The following is an 18,943-nucleotide window of genomic DNA, read 5'->3' as shown; positions in this document are numbered from 1 at the left end:
ACCACAACCAGGCGCTGCAGACCCTGCACCTTCCAGCGACCCAACAACATCCCCGGCAGGCCACAATTAGGACTGTGCTAACGGACAGAGGAGTATCCATTTAGACTTGTTGTTGTTATTGTTGTTTCTTGTTACTGTTTTTGCTAACATACATATATCTTTTAATAAAGGGTTGTTATTTCTTCTGTTTTTTTCCACATTTTCCTCGAGTAAAGCCCCTTAATTTGACACTACAATTGCAGAGAGAGAGGAGTTTTGGTCTACCTCATAGCTCATCCTCTTTAGCAAACAGTCAAGTCTCACCGTGACTGTGACAGTGCCTTTGATATATTTCAAAATGAAGCAATAAACATTGTTTCTGATTCGGCTTATGTGGTGGGCATAGTAAAAAGGATTGAAAACGCATATCTGAAACACGTCTCTAATCAGCTCCTCTTTGGTTTGCTAACCAGATTGTTGTTTTTCATCCAAAACAGGAAATTCAAGTATTACGTAGTGCATACCCGATCCCACACAGTTCTACCAGGTCCCGTAGCGGAGGGGAACCAGATAGCAGATCAGCTAGCAGGTATGGTGGCGGTACCAAATCTATACCAGCAAGCCAAACTCTCACATGAATTCTTCCACCAGAATGCCTGCTCGCTGCAAAAACAATTTGAATTAAAATTAAATCAGGCAAAAGAAATCCTAAGGGCCTGTCCCAACTGCCAGGCAGTGGCCCCGCTTAAATCTGAGGGTACTAACCCCAGAGGGCTGGAGCCACTGGAAATTTGGCAGTCAGACGTGACACATATACCAGAATTTGGAACATTAAAATACGTGCATGTGTCAATTGACAGTTTTTCCAAAATGATAGTAGCAACAGCGCATTCGGGTGAGAAAAATCGAGATGTCAAAAGGCATTTTCTATCTGCATTTGCGAGAATGGGGGTCCCAAAACAGGCCAAAACCGATAATGCCCCCTCATACATATCAAAAGAAACTGAGGCATTCTTTAATGCCTGGGGTATCCACCATATCACTGGGATCCCACATAACCCTACGGGACAAGGTATTGTGGAAAGAGCTCACCAAAACATCAAAAATCTAATCAAAAAACAAAACAGGGGGAGTATAGGTATGACTCCCCAAGAAAGATTGGACAAAGTCACATACGTTTTAAATTTTTTAAATAAATTGGAAGAACCTGACATGCCCATAAATAGAAGTCCTATTGAAAGGCACTTCCATTCAGTGTCAAACCAGGATACAAGGAAGGCCAAAGTGTTGTACAAAGATATTTTAACTGACAAATGGACGGGTCCTTTTCCTCTCATCACGTGGGGGAAAGGACACGCCTGTGTTTCTACCGAGACAGGCCCGAAGTGGGTCCCAGCAAAGAGAGTCAAGATCTACCAGGATCCACCATGCGCTACACCTGTGCCTGCCTCTTCATCATCCTCCTCGACCTAGGAACCAAGCAAAGGACATCGGGAAACGCAGCAGCGCTTCCAAACTGGGCTTACGCCAATTCAGAGAACATCTGGGTAAAATTAGCTAAGGAGACAGGAAGTGAGGCCATCTGCCTGTCCCTGTCAAACATTAATAACCTGTTTCAAACGTCTAATTGGAATACCCACAAACGAAAGCCCAAAGGTACATTTTGAATCCCCCTCATATGGGACGGAGGAGCCCATGGAAATTGAAATTATGGGATCAATAATTACAAACCATTGTTTTCTCTTTACACCAAACACCGCTGTCAAAATTCCTAGCCACAAAGTGACTCCCTATAAAGAAATTTATCAAAACATCTCCCTTTGGTGCAATAACACTGTGCCCGAAAAAATAATCACTGAGGCGGTCGGCGCAAAACCAATAGCGTTGCCGGAGGGGAAGTTTTTAATCTGCGGTGAGAGAGCCTGGGCGGGTGTCCCCTCCTATCCGGTAGGAGGCCCCTGTACTATGGGGCAGCTCTCTCTCTTTAACCCCGGCAGATTCCGTTTCTCAAGCCAAATTCCATCAGCGCCAACTCGATCTAAAAGATCTTCCCCTTATAAATCAGTGAGCAGCATTGTTCAGCCAATCCCAGAAAATTGTGACCCTCTAATACCCTTATGGTCAAAAACCCTGAATTTTTGGAGCGCTTTTGCTGTGTTCCCAGGGGTTGGCACAGCACATTCCCTCAACCTCCTAACACACCTGGGATGCTGGATGGCAAAAGAGGCTAATGCCACCAGCGTTGCCCTGGAGGACCTGGTTAAAGACACCCTAAAACTGAAAGAGGTATCCCTCCAAAACAGGGCCACGATAGACTTTCTCCTTTTAATGCATGGCCATGGGTGTCAGGAGTTTGAAGGCATGTGTTACCTCAATTTCTCTGACCATTCCCAATCCGTGTTCAAAAGCATCAAAGAGTTACAAGACCTGGTCAGTGACATACGAATGTCACCAAAGCTCTCCACCGATGACTTATTTGACAAGCTGAGTTTACCCAGTTTACCTAATTGGCTTAAGCAAATCCTGTTAGCCTGCTTTGAAATTTTGCTTCTCCTGTTTGTGTTGTTATTAACCATCTCCTGTGTCACAGCATGCTGCAGGAAGACCATCACAAAAAATATCTTTTTAGCCGTGCCTGATTTAAACAACAGAGGGCGAGATGTCAAGGACCAGGAATCGGAATGGGAACGATTCCAGAAATGGAAAAATATGTACAGCGATTGAATGGACTTTACACATTGTGTGTTTCCCCCGAATTTGTATCTTCCGGGCATGCCCCGGCCTGCTCACCCCCCTGCACCTCTGTCCTCTCTGCCGATTGACTGGAGAAGCTGCGACAGGAGACAGCCTCCATTCGCCCTCTCCTCCCGTGGTCCCTCCTGCGTTTTCCCCCCCCCTGTTTTGCCCACGGCTCAATTCCGGTTTGTCCCCGACCTGTCTGTCTCCTGCTCCACCCTATGTTCTGCCCCCTTTCCCTTCGGATAAAAACCGCATGTGCACGCTGGATTAAAGATTCTACCTGCACCCCACCTTTGTGTCTGGGATCCGTGCCGTGTCGCGGCCCCATTCCCCTCCCCCGTTCGGACCGCGGCAGGACACGGAGCCTAGAACAGGCATGCAGCTCGAGGCCCCAAACCAGGCTTTGCCAGAAGAGCTGTCCACTCTGCTTGGGAAGTGTGAACAACTGGAGAAGAGCAAATACCAGCTGCAAGAAGAGGTGACAAAACTCCACCATCATTTGGAGACTTTGGTGCTGGATGGCAGCCAAAGAGAACAGTGTAAAAGAGAGGTGGCAGAACGAGCTGACCAGGAAAGAAGTCCAAAGCTACAAGACGTCAACCTCGTTTTACAAGTAAGTGAATTTCTCCCCAGTGTCCACAGGCTCTTCATTAGTAACTTTGAAGAAGAGGGCTAATTTGGGCTTCTTTGCCAGTGAAAAGAATTCTTTGCCCTGGTAGCTCCTGGGTTGTGCCTTGATTGCTGCTGGGAGTGAGGAAGCACAGCCGCCTCTCTGAGTAAGGCTGGGCCCTTGGAACTGGGTGTGTGCAATTTTGTGCTGGGCAGAGCTCTCTTTTTCTTGTGGTGGTTGAAGGTGCACTGTCTCCTTCAGGCACAGGCAGCCCACCAGGCCCCACTAGGACAAATTGAGGACAGTCACTGTGATTCCATGCGAATCCAGTTGGAAGAAAGAATTAGAAATCTGGAAAGTGAATTGGAGAGGGTCAAAACCACCCAACAAGAGAGTGCTTCTCGTAAAGAAGCAACGCAGGGAGAGATGGAAAGGTACAAAGAGCTGTATGTGGAGGAAGTGAAAACCAGAAGATGCCTGGCCAAGAAACTGGAAAGGTAAGTCCATGCTTGTTTGGAGTGGTATTAAGAGAGTCCTTCTTCTTCCTGCATTTTCCTTGGAAATCCATCTTTTACATCTGGCCAGCATTATTGCCCTCCATTGGCCAACAGTGTCTGGTGGAGTTGCCAAGACACTCTCCTTGATATTTGAAAAGTCGTGGCAGTCAGGGGAAGTCCCAGGTGAGGGGAAAAAGGGAAACCCACTGTGCCCATCTTTGAAAGGGGTAGAAAGGAGGGCCCTGGGAACTGCCAACCTGTCAACCTGCCCTCTGTGCCTGGGAAGGTGATGGAAAAGATCCTTCTAGAAGCTCTGTCAAGGCACGTGGATGACAGGGAGGTGACTGGAAGCAGCAGCACAGCTTCGCCAAGGGCAAGTCCTGCTTGACCGACCTGGTGGCCTTCTAAGATGGAGTGACTGCCTCGGTGGACAAGGGCTACCCATGTCATTTCCCTGTCATTCTGGAAAGCCTTTGACACAGTCCCCCACAACATCCTTCTCTCCAAAGTGCAGAGAGACGGATTGGATGCATGGACTGTTTGATGGATAAGAAATTGGGTGAACAGTCCCATGCAGAGGTGGTGATCAATGGCTCAGAGTGTTGAGGGCCATCAGTGCCAAGTGGTGTCCCTCAGGGGTCTGGATTGGGCCCAGTGTTCTTTAATTTCTTCACTAATGATCCAGCACCACCTGCGTCTCCTAGAACGCTTCCATCAGCGCTGCCTCCGTACAATCCTTAACATCCGCTGGTCAGATTATGTGACCAATATATCTGTACTAGAGCAAGCAGCTGTCACAAGTATTGAGGCCATGTTACTGAGAACACAGCTGCACTGGGCAGGGTACGTCTCAAGGATGAAGGACCACCGCCTCCCTAAGATCCTGCTCTATGGTGAACTTGCCACTGGCTGCCGCATGAGAGGAGCCCCGAAGAAAAGATTCTCAGCCTCGGCCATATTGATCACCATAACTGGTCTACTCTGGCCTCCAATCGGGAGGCCTGGAGACACACCATCTATAACGCAGCTGTCTCCTTTGAGAACTCACTCAGGATCACTCTCTAGGAAAAAAGGCAACGCAGAAAGAACCGTATCTTGCAAAATACACCATCTAAGGAGTCTTTCTGCTGCGCCTTTTGCAATCGGATATGTCTGTCACGTATTGGCCTCATAAACCACCAGCGTGCATGCAGCAAATATGGATAGTGCCTTCCCAAATCTATGGGAATGATCCAGAGGAAGGGATGGAGTGTGCCCTGAGCAAATTTGCAGCTGACCCCGAGCTGAGGGGTGTGTTTGACACAGCTGATGCCATCCAGAGGGCCCTGGACAAGCTGGAGAAGTGGGCCCATGGCAATCTGCTGATGGTTTACCAAGAGCCAGTGCAAGATGCTGGCTGTGGCTGAGGGCAGCCCCTGTATCAGTGCAGGCTGGGGGATGAAGAGGGGCAGAGCAGCCCTGCCGAGAAGCACTTGGGCTGGAGGAGAGGCCGGACATGAGCCGGCGATGTGCGCTCGCAGCCCAGAAAGCCAGTTGTGTCCTGGGCTGCGTCCAAGGCAGCGTGGCCAGCGAGTGGAGGGAGGGCATTCTCCCTCTCTGCTCTGCCCTTGGGAGAACCCAGCTGGAGTGCTGCCTCCAGCTCTGGACTCCTCAGCACAGCAAGGACCTCCAGCTGTTGAACTGAGTCCAGAGGAGGCCACCAAGGTGCTCAGAAAGATGGAACACCTCTGCTAAGAGAAAAGGCTGGGACAATTGCAACACTTCAGCCTGGAAAAGAGAAGGCTTTGGGGTGACCTAATTGGGGTCTTTTGGGGTGTGAAGGGAGTCTACAAGAAGGATGAAGAGAGTGCATTGAAAAGAGCAGGTAGTGAGAGGACAAGGGGGAATGGCTTCAAATGGAAAGAGAGTAGGTTTAGATTTGATCCTGGGAAGAAACTGGTTGCTGTGAGGGTGGTGAGGAACTGCAACAGGTTGCCCAGAGGAGTTGTGGATGCCCCATGGCTGGAAGTGTTCAAGGCCAGGTTGGATGGGGTTGTGAACAAGCTGGTCTGGTGGAAGGTGTCCCTGCCCACAGCAGGAGGCTTGGAACTGGATGATCTTTAAGGTCCCTGCCAAACCAAGCCATTCTAGGCTTGGATGCTGTCTGTGCTGTTTCTGTGAGACCGTGGGGGAAAGGCTGGTTCTTCCTGGGTTTCATGGTTTTCTTCACTAATTTGCTGTGCAGGCTGGAAAAGCTTCTGAGGATAGAGAGGAGGAAACTCTGGGTTAATGAAGAGAAAGAAAGTCAGTCCCAGCTGGAAGAAATGAAGAAGAGATATTCTGAAAAGGTCAAGGAAGTTGATAGATTCCAAAGAGAGGTGAGCTGCGCTCTGGGTGGGGCTTTTTGGGTCTTTTGAAAGCTGGGAGATGCTTTCCCTCTATTTCTTGTCATGTGGATGTTTTTTTTCCCTTGGCTGCATTTGGGATGTGATGGGCTTTTCTTAATGCTCCTCCTGCTGTTCCAGTGGGAGATGACTCGAACTAATCTGGAGGTAGTTCTCCTTCTGGGGAAAGATGCAATGTTGAGGGCAAAGCAGTAGGTGTAAGGGCTGATGGAGGCCAGGCTGTCCTGCAGAGGAGGGGCAAGCCAGGAGTGGCAGCCAGCCTGGCAGGGTGCGTGAGCTCCCGGGCCAGGGAACCGTCCCACAGACCCTGAGCAGGAAGAGCAGAACAGGTGCCCTGACAGTGAGCGGGGTCAGCCAAGAGTGCAGCTCCCCCGACTGGGCCTTAGGGATGGGCAGGTCTGCCGTCCTGGCAGGACATCACGTGCATGGGCTGAGAGCAGTGGGGCCCAGCTCAGGCCTGGCTGCAGCTGGAGGGAGGCTGTGACAGCGTCCTCTGGGTGTGACAGATGAATTGCTGCCCTGGGAGAGAGGGGAGGAACAGCGCTGTCACTGGCAGGGCACCATCAGCCCCTCAGCCCTGTCTCAGGCACGAGCTGAGCAGGAGGCACTTGAGGTTTTGCTTTTCTCCACAGTGTTGTTGCTGCCCAGGGCCCAAGGAGGACAGGGGCCTCCCAGGGGAAAATCTGTCACTTCTTGCTCATGGGGAGCTGTTTCAGCCCATCTTGTCATGGGGAGCCAGAAGGACTGTTCCCAGCTGTGCTTTTGAGGCTGCTCTGCCTGTGCAGCAGTGGCACAGAACCTCTCATCCCCTCTCCACTTGTCACTCGGATCCGTTGCTGAAGCGGCGTCTGTCAGAGTCACGCTTGGGTTTGAAGGCATCCCTGTAGAATGGCTTCCTGCCTTTGCAGTGATTCCTCTGGAGTCCAGAAGTTTGGAGCATTTTTGCATGAGGAACTCCAAAAGGCTGGGAAGCTGAGGAATCCTATGGCAAATGATGGGAAAGCTGTTCTTGCTGGAAAAGAAAAGCCTGGTTGCACTTTGTGTCTAGTCCTGAGCCAGCAGATGATGAATAAAGTCTCCCTGGGCACCTCCTTTTGCAGTTTTCCCAGAATTCACTGCCTTTACACCATGCTGAGTTCTTTTTTTTATTTTCTGTCTGCAGGTTGCTGAACTTTCCCAGCAGCTGGACAGGGAACGTGAACAGTGCACAGAGCTGGAGGCCAAAAATCAGGATTTACAAGAAGAGCTGTCTACCCTGCGTGGGAAGTGCGAGAACCTGGCGATGGACAAATGCCAGCTGCAAGAAGAACTGGCAAAACTGCAGCATCATTTGGAGACCAACGTGGTGGATCGCAGCCAACTAGAACAGTGTAAAAGAGAGGTGGAAGAACAAGCAGACCAGGAAATAAGACAAAAACTCCAGGAAGTCAATGAGTTTTTGCAAGTAAGTGAATTTCTCCCCAGTGTCCGCAGGCACTACGTAAACTTCTCTTGTGGCCATGGTGTTTGGTCTTTTTCTTTTGCTCCTGTATTCTGTGGGTTAGCTTCAGTCTTTGCTGAAGGCGGTGGCACAAGGCAGTCTGGTTGGGCAGGAGTGCTGTCATGGGTGTGGAATGTGGCGGCAGGTCCCTGAATCCAAAGGCTGCCCAAGGTAGATTCCCACTTTGCAGTGCTTGGGGGGATCTCTGTGCGCTGCTCTGCTTCTCACTGCTCATCCTTGAATGGGTTTGGCAACTTGCAGCTGTCATGGCCAGACCTACAGGTGCTGCTTTGTCCTTGTAGGGGGGAAGGTGCTCAGAAAAGGAGTCACTGAAATTCCAGGGATGGGAGGGAGGGGGTGGAGGTGGGGGATGCTCTTCTTGTCTTTGAAGAATCCTTTTGGACATGCCCTGTCCTACAGACCCAGTGTCTCTTCATTAGTAGCTTTGAAGCAGAGTGCTAATCTGGGCTTCTTTCCCAATGAAAAGAATTGTTTGCCCTGGTAGCTCCTGGGTTGTGCCTTGATTGCTGCTGGGAGTGAGGAGGCACAGCTGCCTCTCTGAGTAAGGCTGGGCCCTTGGAACTGGGTGTGTGCAATTTTGTGCTGGGCAGAGCTCTCTTTTTCTTGTGGTGGTTGAAGGTGCACTGTCTCCTTCAGGCACAGGCAACCTACCAGGACACATTAGAAGAAATCAGAACCAGTCATGTGGACTCCTTGAAAAAACCAGTTAGAAGACAGAATTAGAGATCTGGAACATGCACTGGGAAGGAGAAAAAGCAACCAAGCAGAAAGACCTTTTCAAAAGGAATCCACCCAGGCAGAAGTGGAAAAGTACAAAGAGCTGTGCTGGGGGAGCCCCTGGATTGGGAAGGGGCCCATCCCTGAGCCCATGGCCGTGGCATGGGGGCCTCGCCACAAGCCCAGCCCTGGCACAGAGTCCATCCCGCCTGCGGCACCCATCCAGCCACCTTCCCCGGCATCCCTCCAGCTTCCTGCATGGGGCAACTGCCCCTGGAAGGGCTCAGGCACCTGTGGGTGTCAAGGGGGTGGACAGGGAGCTGAAAGCAGCTGCATACCCTGTGGGGACAATCCCACACAACACAATCCATCCTCCAACAGCCCCGAAAGCCTGATCCCCCCATGTCCTCCTGCCCATCCCTTCCCAGAGCTTTCCCTCTGGGACACCCCAGAGCTCAGCCCAGCCCCAAACCCGCTGTGTCTGAGCACAGTTGTCCCTGTTCCCACTCCAGCCCCTTGGCTGAATGCAGGGCTGGCACTGACCCCCTTCTTGGGGCACCAGGACCCCGGGATCAGGGAAACAGGGAACTGGGAGATGAAGGGGCTGACGGGCAATGGGCACAGCCGGGTGACTGGGATCTCCAGTCTGGGCAGGCACTGGGGAGCACTGGGCAATGCTGGCCCTGGCACACAAGGGCTGGGCCCAGGGCAGTGCTGGGGTGGTGGCAGTGCCCGGCTCCAGCCCATTTGCGGGCACTGCAGCCCCCAAGTGGTGCAGGCCCAGCCACGCCCTCCCCGAGCAGAGCCCAGAGGGGCAGATGCCCTTTGCTGGCCCTGCCCCTGTCCCAGCTGGGCACACCGTGTCCTCCCGCATCAGCCGGGTCCCGCTCTGCTGAGCTGGCCCAGGCAGGGGGGGCCAGGGACTGGTAGTCCAGCAGGGCTCTGGCTCCACACTGGGCTGGCCCTGGGACACAGTTGCCCCAGTGCCCCCATCCCCAGGGATGGCCCTGCCCTGCCCTGGGCCCAGCGCTGCCCCTCAGCAGGATGGCACCTTCCCGCCCCACTCTCCCTCCCTCCCCACCCGCCTCAGAGGCCCCTCTGTGCTTTGACCCCCGTGGGCAGAGATCGAGGACAGGCACTGAGCGGGGGCTCCCGGCACCTGACACAGCCTCAATTCTCCACTCACCTTTGGCCACATTTCCGCAACACCTTCCATCCTTACGGGCCCCTGACCAGACACAAGAGACCATTGTGGGACAGCTGGGAAAACATCTCAGCTGAATGACTTGACTCTTTGCCTTGGATTTTTCCCAGGATCCGGCAGTGACCTGGAAGATTTTCCTTGTGCCCCTTTCTGCTTCGTGCCTTGTTTGTTGGATAATTGAGGAACGTTGACTGAGGAGGGGCCCAGGGGAGGTGAAGCCGCTCAAGAAGGAGACATTTGTTTGTCTGGTGGTGCCCCAGGGAAAAACAAAACCCTGTCAGTCCCATCTAGTCTGTCCCATATTCCACCCAGGAACCCTCCTGCAAACAGATCCACAATGAGGTGGGGGGAATTCCAGGGCCCTTTTTCGGGCACTGACACAACACACCCAAAGGAAAACCCCTCAGTGGATATTTCCACCAGTTACTCCGGCATCCCCCATGACATCTCATCCTACCTCTGTGACGTCACATCCTCCCTGTGACATCACAGCTCCTCTATGAAGTCCCATCCATCATATGACATCATATCTCTCCTGTGATGTCACATCTTCCTCTATGACATCACATCCTTCCTGTGACATCGCATCCTGCTCTGTGACATCACATCCATTGTACAACATAAAATCCTCATCTGTGACATCACATCCTTTCTGTGACATCACATCCTCCCACGTGGCATCTCGTCCTTCCTCAGTGAAATCATATCCTCTCTGTGATATTACAGCTCCTCTATGATGTCCTCTATGATGTCAGAGTGGAGGATGTGACGTCACAGGAGAGATATGGTGTCGTACCCATCAGATGACATCATATCTCTCCTGTGATTTCACATCCTCCACTGTGACATCACATCCGTGCTGTGACATCACAACCTCTTCTGTGGCATCATATCCTCCTCTATGACATCGCATCCTCCTCTGTGACATCACATCCTTCCGGTGACATCACAGCTCCTCTATGACGTCGCATCCATTGTATGACATCATATCTCTCCTATGGCATCACATCCTCCTCTGTGACATCACCTCCTCTTCTGTGTGATGCTGTGGAATGTTGGTGCTAAAGAAATAACTTCGGAGCAGTTAATTAGGGGTGAGATAAGGAAAGGGTTTAATTGTGCCAAGGCAATGGATGTTAAAAGACACGCGCCGCTGTGCTCCAGATGGTCCATTTTAGAATATTGTCTGTCCAATCCCAAGTGTGTCCACCCCGTAGCCTTTGCTCTGGTCCACCCCGGGTCCACCCCCTGAGAATTGAATCTGGGGTGTATTTTGGGACCACCTCTTCAACAGTCTCATCATCTTCAGAGCACAGAGGGTATATAGTCACCTAGTTCTTGACTCTCTTTTGTTGTTCAGGCCCTGATATGGCTGTTCTCTAAACAACCTAGGCCTTGCCTTGACAAGAGACTAAACATTGCCACTTAATTCAGGGGTAGATTTGATATGGGGAGCATAGAATGAGGTAAGAGGGTTAAGGAATGTGTAAACTAGTTGTAATTAAGGGAGTGAGGGATGCTGCTTTTAAAATCTACTTCTACTACTTATAAAGCTTATAAAAATTAGAAAAATAAAACCTATAAAGGGGCTTAAGGCATCAGTTACATCACATCATTCCTGTGCCATCACATCCTCCTCTGTGACATCACATCCCTCATATGACATCATATCTCTGGGCCCAGCGCTGTCCCTCAGCAGGATGGCACCTTCCCGCCCCACTCTCCCTCCCTCCCCACCTGCCTCAGAGGCCCCTCTGTGCTGGGACCCCCGTGGGCAGAGATCAAGGACAGGCACTGAGCGGGGGCTCCCGGCACCTGACACAACCTCAATTCTCCACTCACCTTTGGCCACATTTCCGCAACACCTTCCATCCTTACGGGCCCCTGACCAGACACAAGAGACCATTGTGGGGCAGCTGGGAAAACATCTCAGGTCAATGACTTAACTCAGGACTTAACTATATGCCTTGGATTTTCCCCAGGAACTGGCAGTGACCTGGAAGATTTTTCTTTCACCCCTTTCTACTTCGTGCCTCGTTTGTTGGATAATTGAGGAACGTTGACTGAGGAGGGGGCCAGGGGAGGTGAAGCCACTCAGGGGGAGCATTTACAGCCCCTGCATCCCAAGGGGATGTGATTGCCTCCACCACAGGGAATTCCATCTCATCCTACAGGAGACACCTCCAGAGGCTGAGGACTGCTGCCCCCTTCCCAATCCTGCTGTCCGTGCCCTTATCCCCAGCAAGGAATCCCCAGCTGGACTCCACACCCTCCAATTCCTCACTCCTGGCCCCAGTATCCGGCATCTTCCTTAATGATGGAGACCAATGGATGGAGGGCACCCTGAACCTGTGACACTGAGCTGAGCGGGGCAGGTGACGCACCTGAGGGACGGGATGTGCATCCAGCTCTGCGTGTTAGTCACTGCTTGGAAGGACTAGAGCTGGTTTTTGCTTCCTAATGTATTTGTGGATTGGTTTGGTTTAGAGGTTGTGCTTTGCTTTGTTTTAACAACAATTTTGACATTGTTTGAAGTGTGTTTTTGCAGCCAGACTCAGTCCCTGACCACCACGAACATTTAACCTGTACCGATTTGTATTAATAAAGAGTGTTATTCCACAGACTGTTGGAGGGAGTCCTTTATAAAGGTGCTGCCAGTTTTGTTGATGCCGGAGTAACTGGTGGAAATATCCACTGAGGGGTTTTCCTTCGGCTGTGACGTGTCAGTGCCCGAAAAAGGGCCTTGGAATTCCCCCCACCTGGTGGATCTGTTTGGTGGAGGGTTCCTGGGTGGAATATGGGACAGACTAGATGGGACTGACAGGGTTTTGTTTTTCCCTGGGGCACCACCAGACAAACAAATCTCCAAGAGTCGGGTGAATTCCCCTTCCCCCCGTTTCCCGGCACACACGGGAATCTGCTGAGGTTGGACAAGACCAAGGTGGTGCAGCCGGGTCAGGGCAACCCCTGGGATCGGTGCAGGCTGGGGGAGGAAGGGATGGAAGAACCTGGTGGGAGAGGGCTCTGGGGGTGCTGGTGGGTGACAAATGGGACACGAGCCAGCCCGGAAACCCCCCGTGTGCGGGGTTCATCCCGGGGGCAGGGGAGGAGGGGAATGTGCCCCTCTGCTGCCCTCAGGTGAGACCCCACCTGCAGTGCTGCCTCCAGCTCGGGGGGCCCAGATCAGGAGGAATGGACCTGTTGGAGTGGATCCAGAGGAGGCCACAAAGATGCTCTGAGGGCTGGAGCCCCTCTGGGGACAGGTTGGGACAATTGGGCTTGTTCAACCTGGAGAAGAGAAGGCACCAGAGAGGCCTTAGAGCCCCTTCCAGTGCCTCGAGGGGCTCCCAGAGAGCTGCTGAGGGATTTTGGACAAGGACCTGTAGTGATGGGAGAAGGGGGAATGGCTTCCCACTGACAGAGGGCAGGCTTAGAGGGATATTGGGAAGAAAGTTTTCCCTGTGAGGGGGGAGACCCTGGCACAGGTTGCCCCGAGAAGCTGTGGTGCCCCATCCCAGGAAGTGTCCAAGGCCAGGCTGGACGGGGCTTTGAGTAACCTGGGCTAGTGGAAGGTGTCCCTGCCCATGGCAGGGGGTGGCACAGGATGCTCTTCAAGGTCCCTTCCCACCCAAACCAATCCATGTTTCCAGGATTCTGTGCTGAGACAAGTCCCTGTTGTGGGCAGTGACTGTAAACCAGCCCATTATCCCAGTGAAAACCAGGACAACAGGACAGAGACCTCCTGCTTAGTCTGGTGTCCCCTGTCATGCAGCTACTGAGCTCCTCGGGGAAGCCAAGGGCACCAGAAATTTGGGAAGGGAGACGTAAATGTGGGGAGGACAGGGTCCCCTTTTCTCCTCCCCTTTCCCTCTGTGAGTCACCACAACACCTCCCTGAGGAGAACGGTCAGGTCCAAAACCATTTGGAACCAGAGGGTGGGAAAAATCCCACAGGAGGGACTGCAGGAACAAGAGGAATTTCCCCAGGTGCTCCCAGCCCTGCTCAGGGGGAAGGAAGGAGACAGTCCAAGGGGGATCAGCTGCACCTCAGGTACCCTGTTCACGTCTCTCGTCCATCTCTCTCTCTCAAACACCAAACTGGGGACATTTCCCTCTTCCAATGAGCTGCTGCTCCCACAACTGGGATGGTCCAGAGTGGGATCATTGGTGTTGAGGGGCTGTAAATGTCTCCTTCTTGAGCGGTTTCACCTCCCCTGGACCCCTCCTCAGTCAACGTTCCTCAATTATCCAACAAACGAGGCACGAAGCAGAAAGGGGTACAAGGAAAATCTTCCAGGTCACTGCCGGCTCCTGGGGAAAATCCAAGGCAAAGAGTCAAGTCATTGACTTGAGATGTTTTCCCAGCTTCCCCACAATGGTCTCTTGTGTCTGGTCAGGGGCCCGTAAGGATGGAAGGTGTTGCGGAAATGTGGCCAAAGGTGAGTGGAGAATTGAGGTTATGTCAGGTGCCGGGAGCCCCCGCTCAGTGCCTGTCCTTGATCTCTGCCCACGGGGGTCCCAGCACAGAGGGGTCTCTGAGGCGGGTGGGGAGGGAGAGAGAGTGGGGCGGGAAGGTGCCATCCTGCTGAGGGGCAGCGCTGGGCCCAGGGCAGGGCAGGGCCATCCCTGGGGATGGGGGCACTGGGGCAGCTGTGTCCCAGGACCAGCCCAGTGTGGAGCCAGAGCTCTGCTGGTCTGCCAGTCCCTGGCCCCCCCTGCCTGGGTCAGCTCAGCAGAGCGGGACCCGGCTGATGCGGGAGGACACGGTGTGCCCAGCTGGGACAGGGGCAGGGCCAGCAAAGGGCATCTGCCCCTCTGGGCTCTGCTCGGGGAGGGCGTGGCTGGGCCTGCACCACTTGGGGGCTGCAGTGCCCGCAAATGGGCTGGAGCCGGGCACTGCCACCACCCCAGCACTTCCCTGGGCCCAGTCCTTGTCTGTCAGGGTCAGCATTGCCCAGTGTTCCCCAGTGCCTGCCCAGACTGGAGATCCCAGTCACCCGGCTGTGCCCATTGCCCATCAGCCCCTTTGTCTCCCAGCTCCCTGTTTCCCTGATCCCGGGGTCCTGGTGCCCCAAGAAGGGGGTCAGTGCCAGCCCTGCATTCAGCCAAGGGGCTGGAGTGGGAACAGGGACAACTGTGCTCAGACACAGCGGGTTTGGGGCTGGGCTGAGCTCTGGGGTGTCCCAGAGGGAAAGCTCTGGGAAGGGATGGGCAGGAGGACATGGGGGGATCAGGCTTTGGGGGTCATTGGAGGATGGATTGTGTTGTATGGGATTGTCCCCACAGGGTATGCAGCTGCTTTCAGCTCCCTGCCCACCCCCTTGGCACCCCCAGGGGCCTGGGCCCTTCCAGGGGCAGTTGCCCCGTGCAGGAAGCTGGAGGGATGCCAGGGAAGGTGGCTGGATGGGTGCCACAGGTGGGATGGACTCTGTGCCAGGGCTGGGCTTGTGGCCAGGGCTGGGGGCTGTGCCCAGCCGGGCTTTGCCCCGGGGGCTCTCGGGGAGGGGGCAGGGAGGAGTCCCGGCAGGGATAAATGTGCTCCTGCCCTTGTGCAGCCTCAGCCAGCGCTGCCCAGGCCCAGAGGAAGATGAAGGTCGCTGTGCTCAGCGTGGCCCTGCTCTTCACCATCCTGCTGAGCCCCCCGGCAGATGCCAAGGTGAGGCCCCCATGCCACGGCCATGGGCTCAGGGATGGGCCCCTTCCCAATCCAGGGGCTCCCCCAGCACTCCCCAGCACCCCCAGCCCTGGGCCAGGCCACTTTCTTCTGGTCACAATTCCCTCTCTCCTTCCCCTTCCTACAATTCAGCTCCTGCTGCTGCAGCTCTGCTTCAACACGGGATGCTTGCACCCGGCTCCGTCCTGGCACAGTCCCACCGCTTCCTGCTCTTTCTGACCCCAAATCCCACCTTTTTGGGCCTCCCCATCCCATCCTCTTGGTTCCCTGGGGCATCTCCCCACCATCTCCTCTCTTTCCCAGCCAAGGTAAAGGTCCGACCCAAACTGGGTGGAACTGGGCCAAGCCCCACTGGAGTCCAAGGAGGACAACCAGGCCCAAGCTCCACACTGGGCTCAAGTGGGACAAGGCCTGGCCAGGCTGAAGTGGCACCAACTGGGAAATGCCCTCCCATGGCCCATTCCCAGGGCCTTTCCTCCAGGCTTTGCCCTTGATCCCTTGCCTTTCCCCCTGCACTGGTGCCCCCAACTTGCCTGGGAGCCGCAATCCCACAGAGCCCCGCTCAGCCCGGGGGGCAGCCGGGGCTGGAGGGGGTGGGGACACCCGTGTCCCCCCAGCCCCACATGGCCAACCCCAACCAAGCCTTTGCTCTCCTCCTGCAGCCCATTGAGGCCGGCGGCGTCCAATGTGGGGAGGTAAGTCCGGGAGTTGGGGGGCACCCAGTGTGGGAACTGGGGGGGGCACTTTGGGCCCCCATCCCTTCCTGGCACTGGGGACACCCCAGTGACCAGTGACGTCTCCTTGTCTCTCTACAGGCAGGCGTGATCGGTGGCCCGGTGGGTACCAGGGCTTGTGCTGGGCCCAGACCCTCCCCTCTGGTGGCCACCACCCTCCAGGGCATCCCAGTGCTCCCCAGTCCACCCCAGTGTGCACCAGGGAGGCCCCTTCCTCAGGGCCCCCACTCTATTCCCACACACCCCAGTCCACCCCACCACACACACACAGGGCATCATTCCCACACCATTTCTTCCCTTCTTTCTCCTCTAATCCTTTCCCTTTCAAATTGCCCACAACACTCGTGTCCAGAAATCCCCTTCCTTGACCCCTCAGTCCCAAACCCCCTCCCAGTCCTTCCAATTTTCTCCCCTTCCCCATTTCTCCTGCCCCACCCCTGCCCTGCTTCATTCCCTGGGTCCCCTTCACTGGAATCCCTTCCTCCTACCTCACATCCCCCACAGTCCCATCCCTTCCACACCCCAATGCCCATCCTCTGGGGTCCCTAATTCCCCCCACTTCACCCTCTTTGGGTCCACTCCTCCTCCCCCCTCCCCCCTCCCTGCAGGCCCTGAATTCCCCTGGCTCTCCTTGTCTCCATCCCCACCCTGGGCCCTGCAGCAACAGGGATCCCCGGGGGAAACTGGGTGCAGTGGGGCTGGGGGGAGCAGAAGGGATTTTCCCCCTCAGACTGGGGCCAACCATGGACTGGGGGGGCTGGGGACACCCGTGTCCCTCCCCCAGCCCCACAGGGGCCAATCCTACTTAAACCTTTACTCTCCTTCCCCAGCCAATCTCGGGACAAGGAGGAGGTGGATGTGTTGGGGTAAGTCCTGGAGTTGGGATGTCCCCAGTGTGGGAAATGGAGGGAAATGTAGTCCCCCCATCCCTCCTGGGCCTGGGGACACCCCAGTGACCAGTGACACCTCACGCTCTCTCTCCAGGGAGGCATGGATGTCCATCGAGTGAAGAGGTCTGAGGTGGGTACCCCGAGTTCTGCTGGGCCCAGACCCTTCCCTCTCATGGCCACGACCCTCCCCGGCATCCCAGTGTGTCCCAGTCCAGCCCAGTGTGTCCCAGTACATCCCAATGTGTCTCAGTTCACCCCAGTGTGTCTCTAACCCTGCCTTTGTCCTCAGCCCCCCGTGGCTGACCAGGTGGAGCTGCAGCGCCAGTGACGCTCGGCTGCCTCTCTGTATGTCCAGGTGAGAAATATCGGAGGGTCCTCAGCCCCCCAGAGGAGCCTGGCAGGGCCCTGGGGGGTCCCTGAGCCCTCTGCAGTGGGCAGAGCTTGGGGACAGCAGAGGGACACGCAGGGGGCTGTCCCTGCTCCGTGTTCCAGGGCAGCTGGACAGAGCTGCCCCCAAGCCTTGCCTTGCACTGGGGGCTCTGCAGACCCCCAGGGTCAGCGGGAGGGCAGGGAGGGGCTCGGGGAGGTGTCAGAGCATCCCGGGCTCAGGGGCTCTGGGGGCCACATGGATCTCAGCATCCAATTCCCTTCTCCTGCCCCAGCTCCCTGCAGACAGACGGGGTGTGGACAAGGCCCCTCCCATGTCCCTGTGGACACCGGGGGTGAGGTTTGGGGCTCTGTCTTTCAGGACTGGAAGTGGTGGTGACACCCGTGTCCTGTCCCCCTCCAGCGGCATGAGGAGATGATCATCCCTGGAGGACCCCCCTGATCCCCTGGGTGCCCTGGCAATTTCCCTGCAATAATCAATAAACCCCTGCAGCAAAACAAATGCTCTGTGTCTGTCTGTGTGTGTGTGTTCCCACATCCACGGGTGCCTTCCCGTGTCCATGTGTGTTCCCACGTCCCCTGGGGCACCCGGTGGTTTGGGGGCACAGCGGGAAACAGGGTCTGACTGGGGCTGTCCAAGCACCGTCCCCAAGGAGCACAGCTTGGTGTCGGGGCAGGGGAGGGTCAGGGACAATCAGCCAAGGCCCCTCAGTCCTTCCCTGGGCTCTGGGAGGGATGGGAAAGGGGATCAAAGGAGTCAGTGGGTGTCAAATGCCCCCAGATCTCAAGGGACAGGCTCGGGGCTGAAGGGATGGAGAGCAGCCCTGCATCCAAGGCCATGGGGATAGTGGGGGATGAAAAGCAGGATGGGAGGCAGCAATGGGATCTCACAGCCCACAACCCCCCGTGCCCTGGGCTCATCCCACAGCGTGGGCAGCAGGGGAGGGGGGTTCTGCCCCTCTGCTCTGCTCAGCTGAGACCCCACCTGCAGTGCTGCCTCCAGCTCTGGGCTCCTCTGGCTGTCTGCAACGCACCCACCCACACTGGCAATGGCTTGGGGGGATTCCCCTGCCAGCCCTGGCATCTCCTGCAGCTCCATGGGCTCCTCAGCAGAGCAAAGACACGCACCTCTTGGGGCACTTCCAGAGGAGGCCACAAAGGGGATCCCAGGGCTGCAGCACCTCTCTGATGGAGACAGGCTGAGAGAGTGGGGGCTCTTCAGCCTGCAGAAGAAAAGATGTGGGGAGACCTCCTTGGGGCCTTCCAGTACTTCAAGGCAGCTTCTTACAAACAGGTGGGCAAAGGGTTCAGCAGGGACTGTCACAATAGGGCAGGGAGTGAGGGAGTTAAGCTAAAAGAGGGGAGGTTCAAACTAGAGAGAGGGAAGAAATATTTGATGATGAGAATGAAACACAGGAACATATTTACAGGGAGGTGGTGGATGCCCCATCCCTGCAAACATTCAAGGCCAGGTTGGGTGGGGCTCTGAGCAAGGTGATCTAGGAAAGATGTCTCTGCTCCCCCTCCAGGGCATCCCCCGCCCTGTGCTCTTGGCTACCGGAGCGATGGGCAGCTCTCAAAGGATGCAAGTGCCCAGAGAGCAGAGGGAACACACAGGACCTCTGTTA

At 55.1% G+C, this 18,943-nt stretch overlaps 2 protein-coding genes across 2 annotated transcripts in view; one reads left to right on the top strand and one right to left on the bottom strand.

Moving 5' to 3' along the window:
* The window catches only part of LOC116779928 (estradiol 17-beta-dehydrogenase 8-like), a 79,557-nt gene that overhangs the window by 52,590 nt on the left and 8,024 nt on the right, over window positions 1-18,943 (bottom strand).
* Window positions 7,454-8,525, top strand: LOC116779945 (ankyrin repeat domain-containing protein 26-like). The gene is made up of 2 exons (XM_032674471.1): window positions 7,454-7,653; window positions 8,347-8,525. The coding sequence occupies exons 1-2, from the start codon at window positions 7,492-7,494 to the stop codon at window positions 8,431-8,433; spliced, it is 249 nt and encodes an 82-aa protein (XP_032530362.1). The 5' UTR covers window positions 7,454-7,491; the 3' UTR covers window positions 8,434-8,525.

This window comes from Chiroxiphia lanceolata, chromosome 33, assembly GCF_009829145.1.
Source record: "Chiroxiphia lanceolata isolate bChiLan1 chromosome 33, bChiLan1.pri, whole genome shotgun sequence".
NCBI lineage: Eukaryota > Metazoa > Chordata > Aves > Passeriformes > Pipridae > Chiroxiphia > Chiroxiphia lanceolata.
This window is presented reverse-complemented; position numbering and strand designations above follow the sequence as displayed.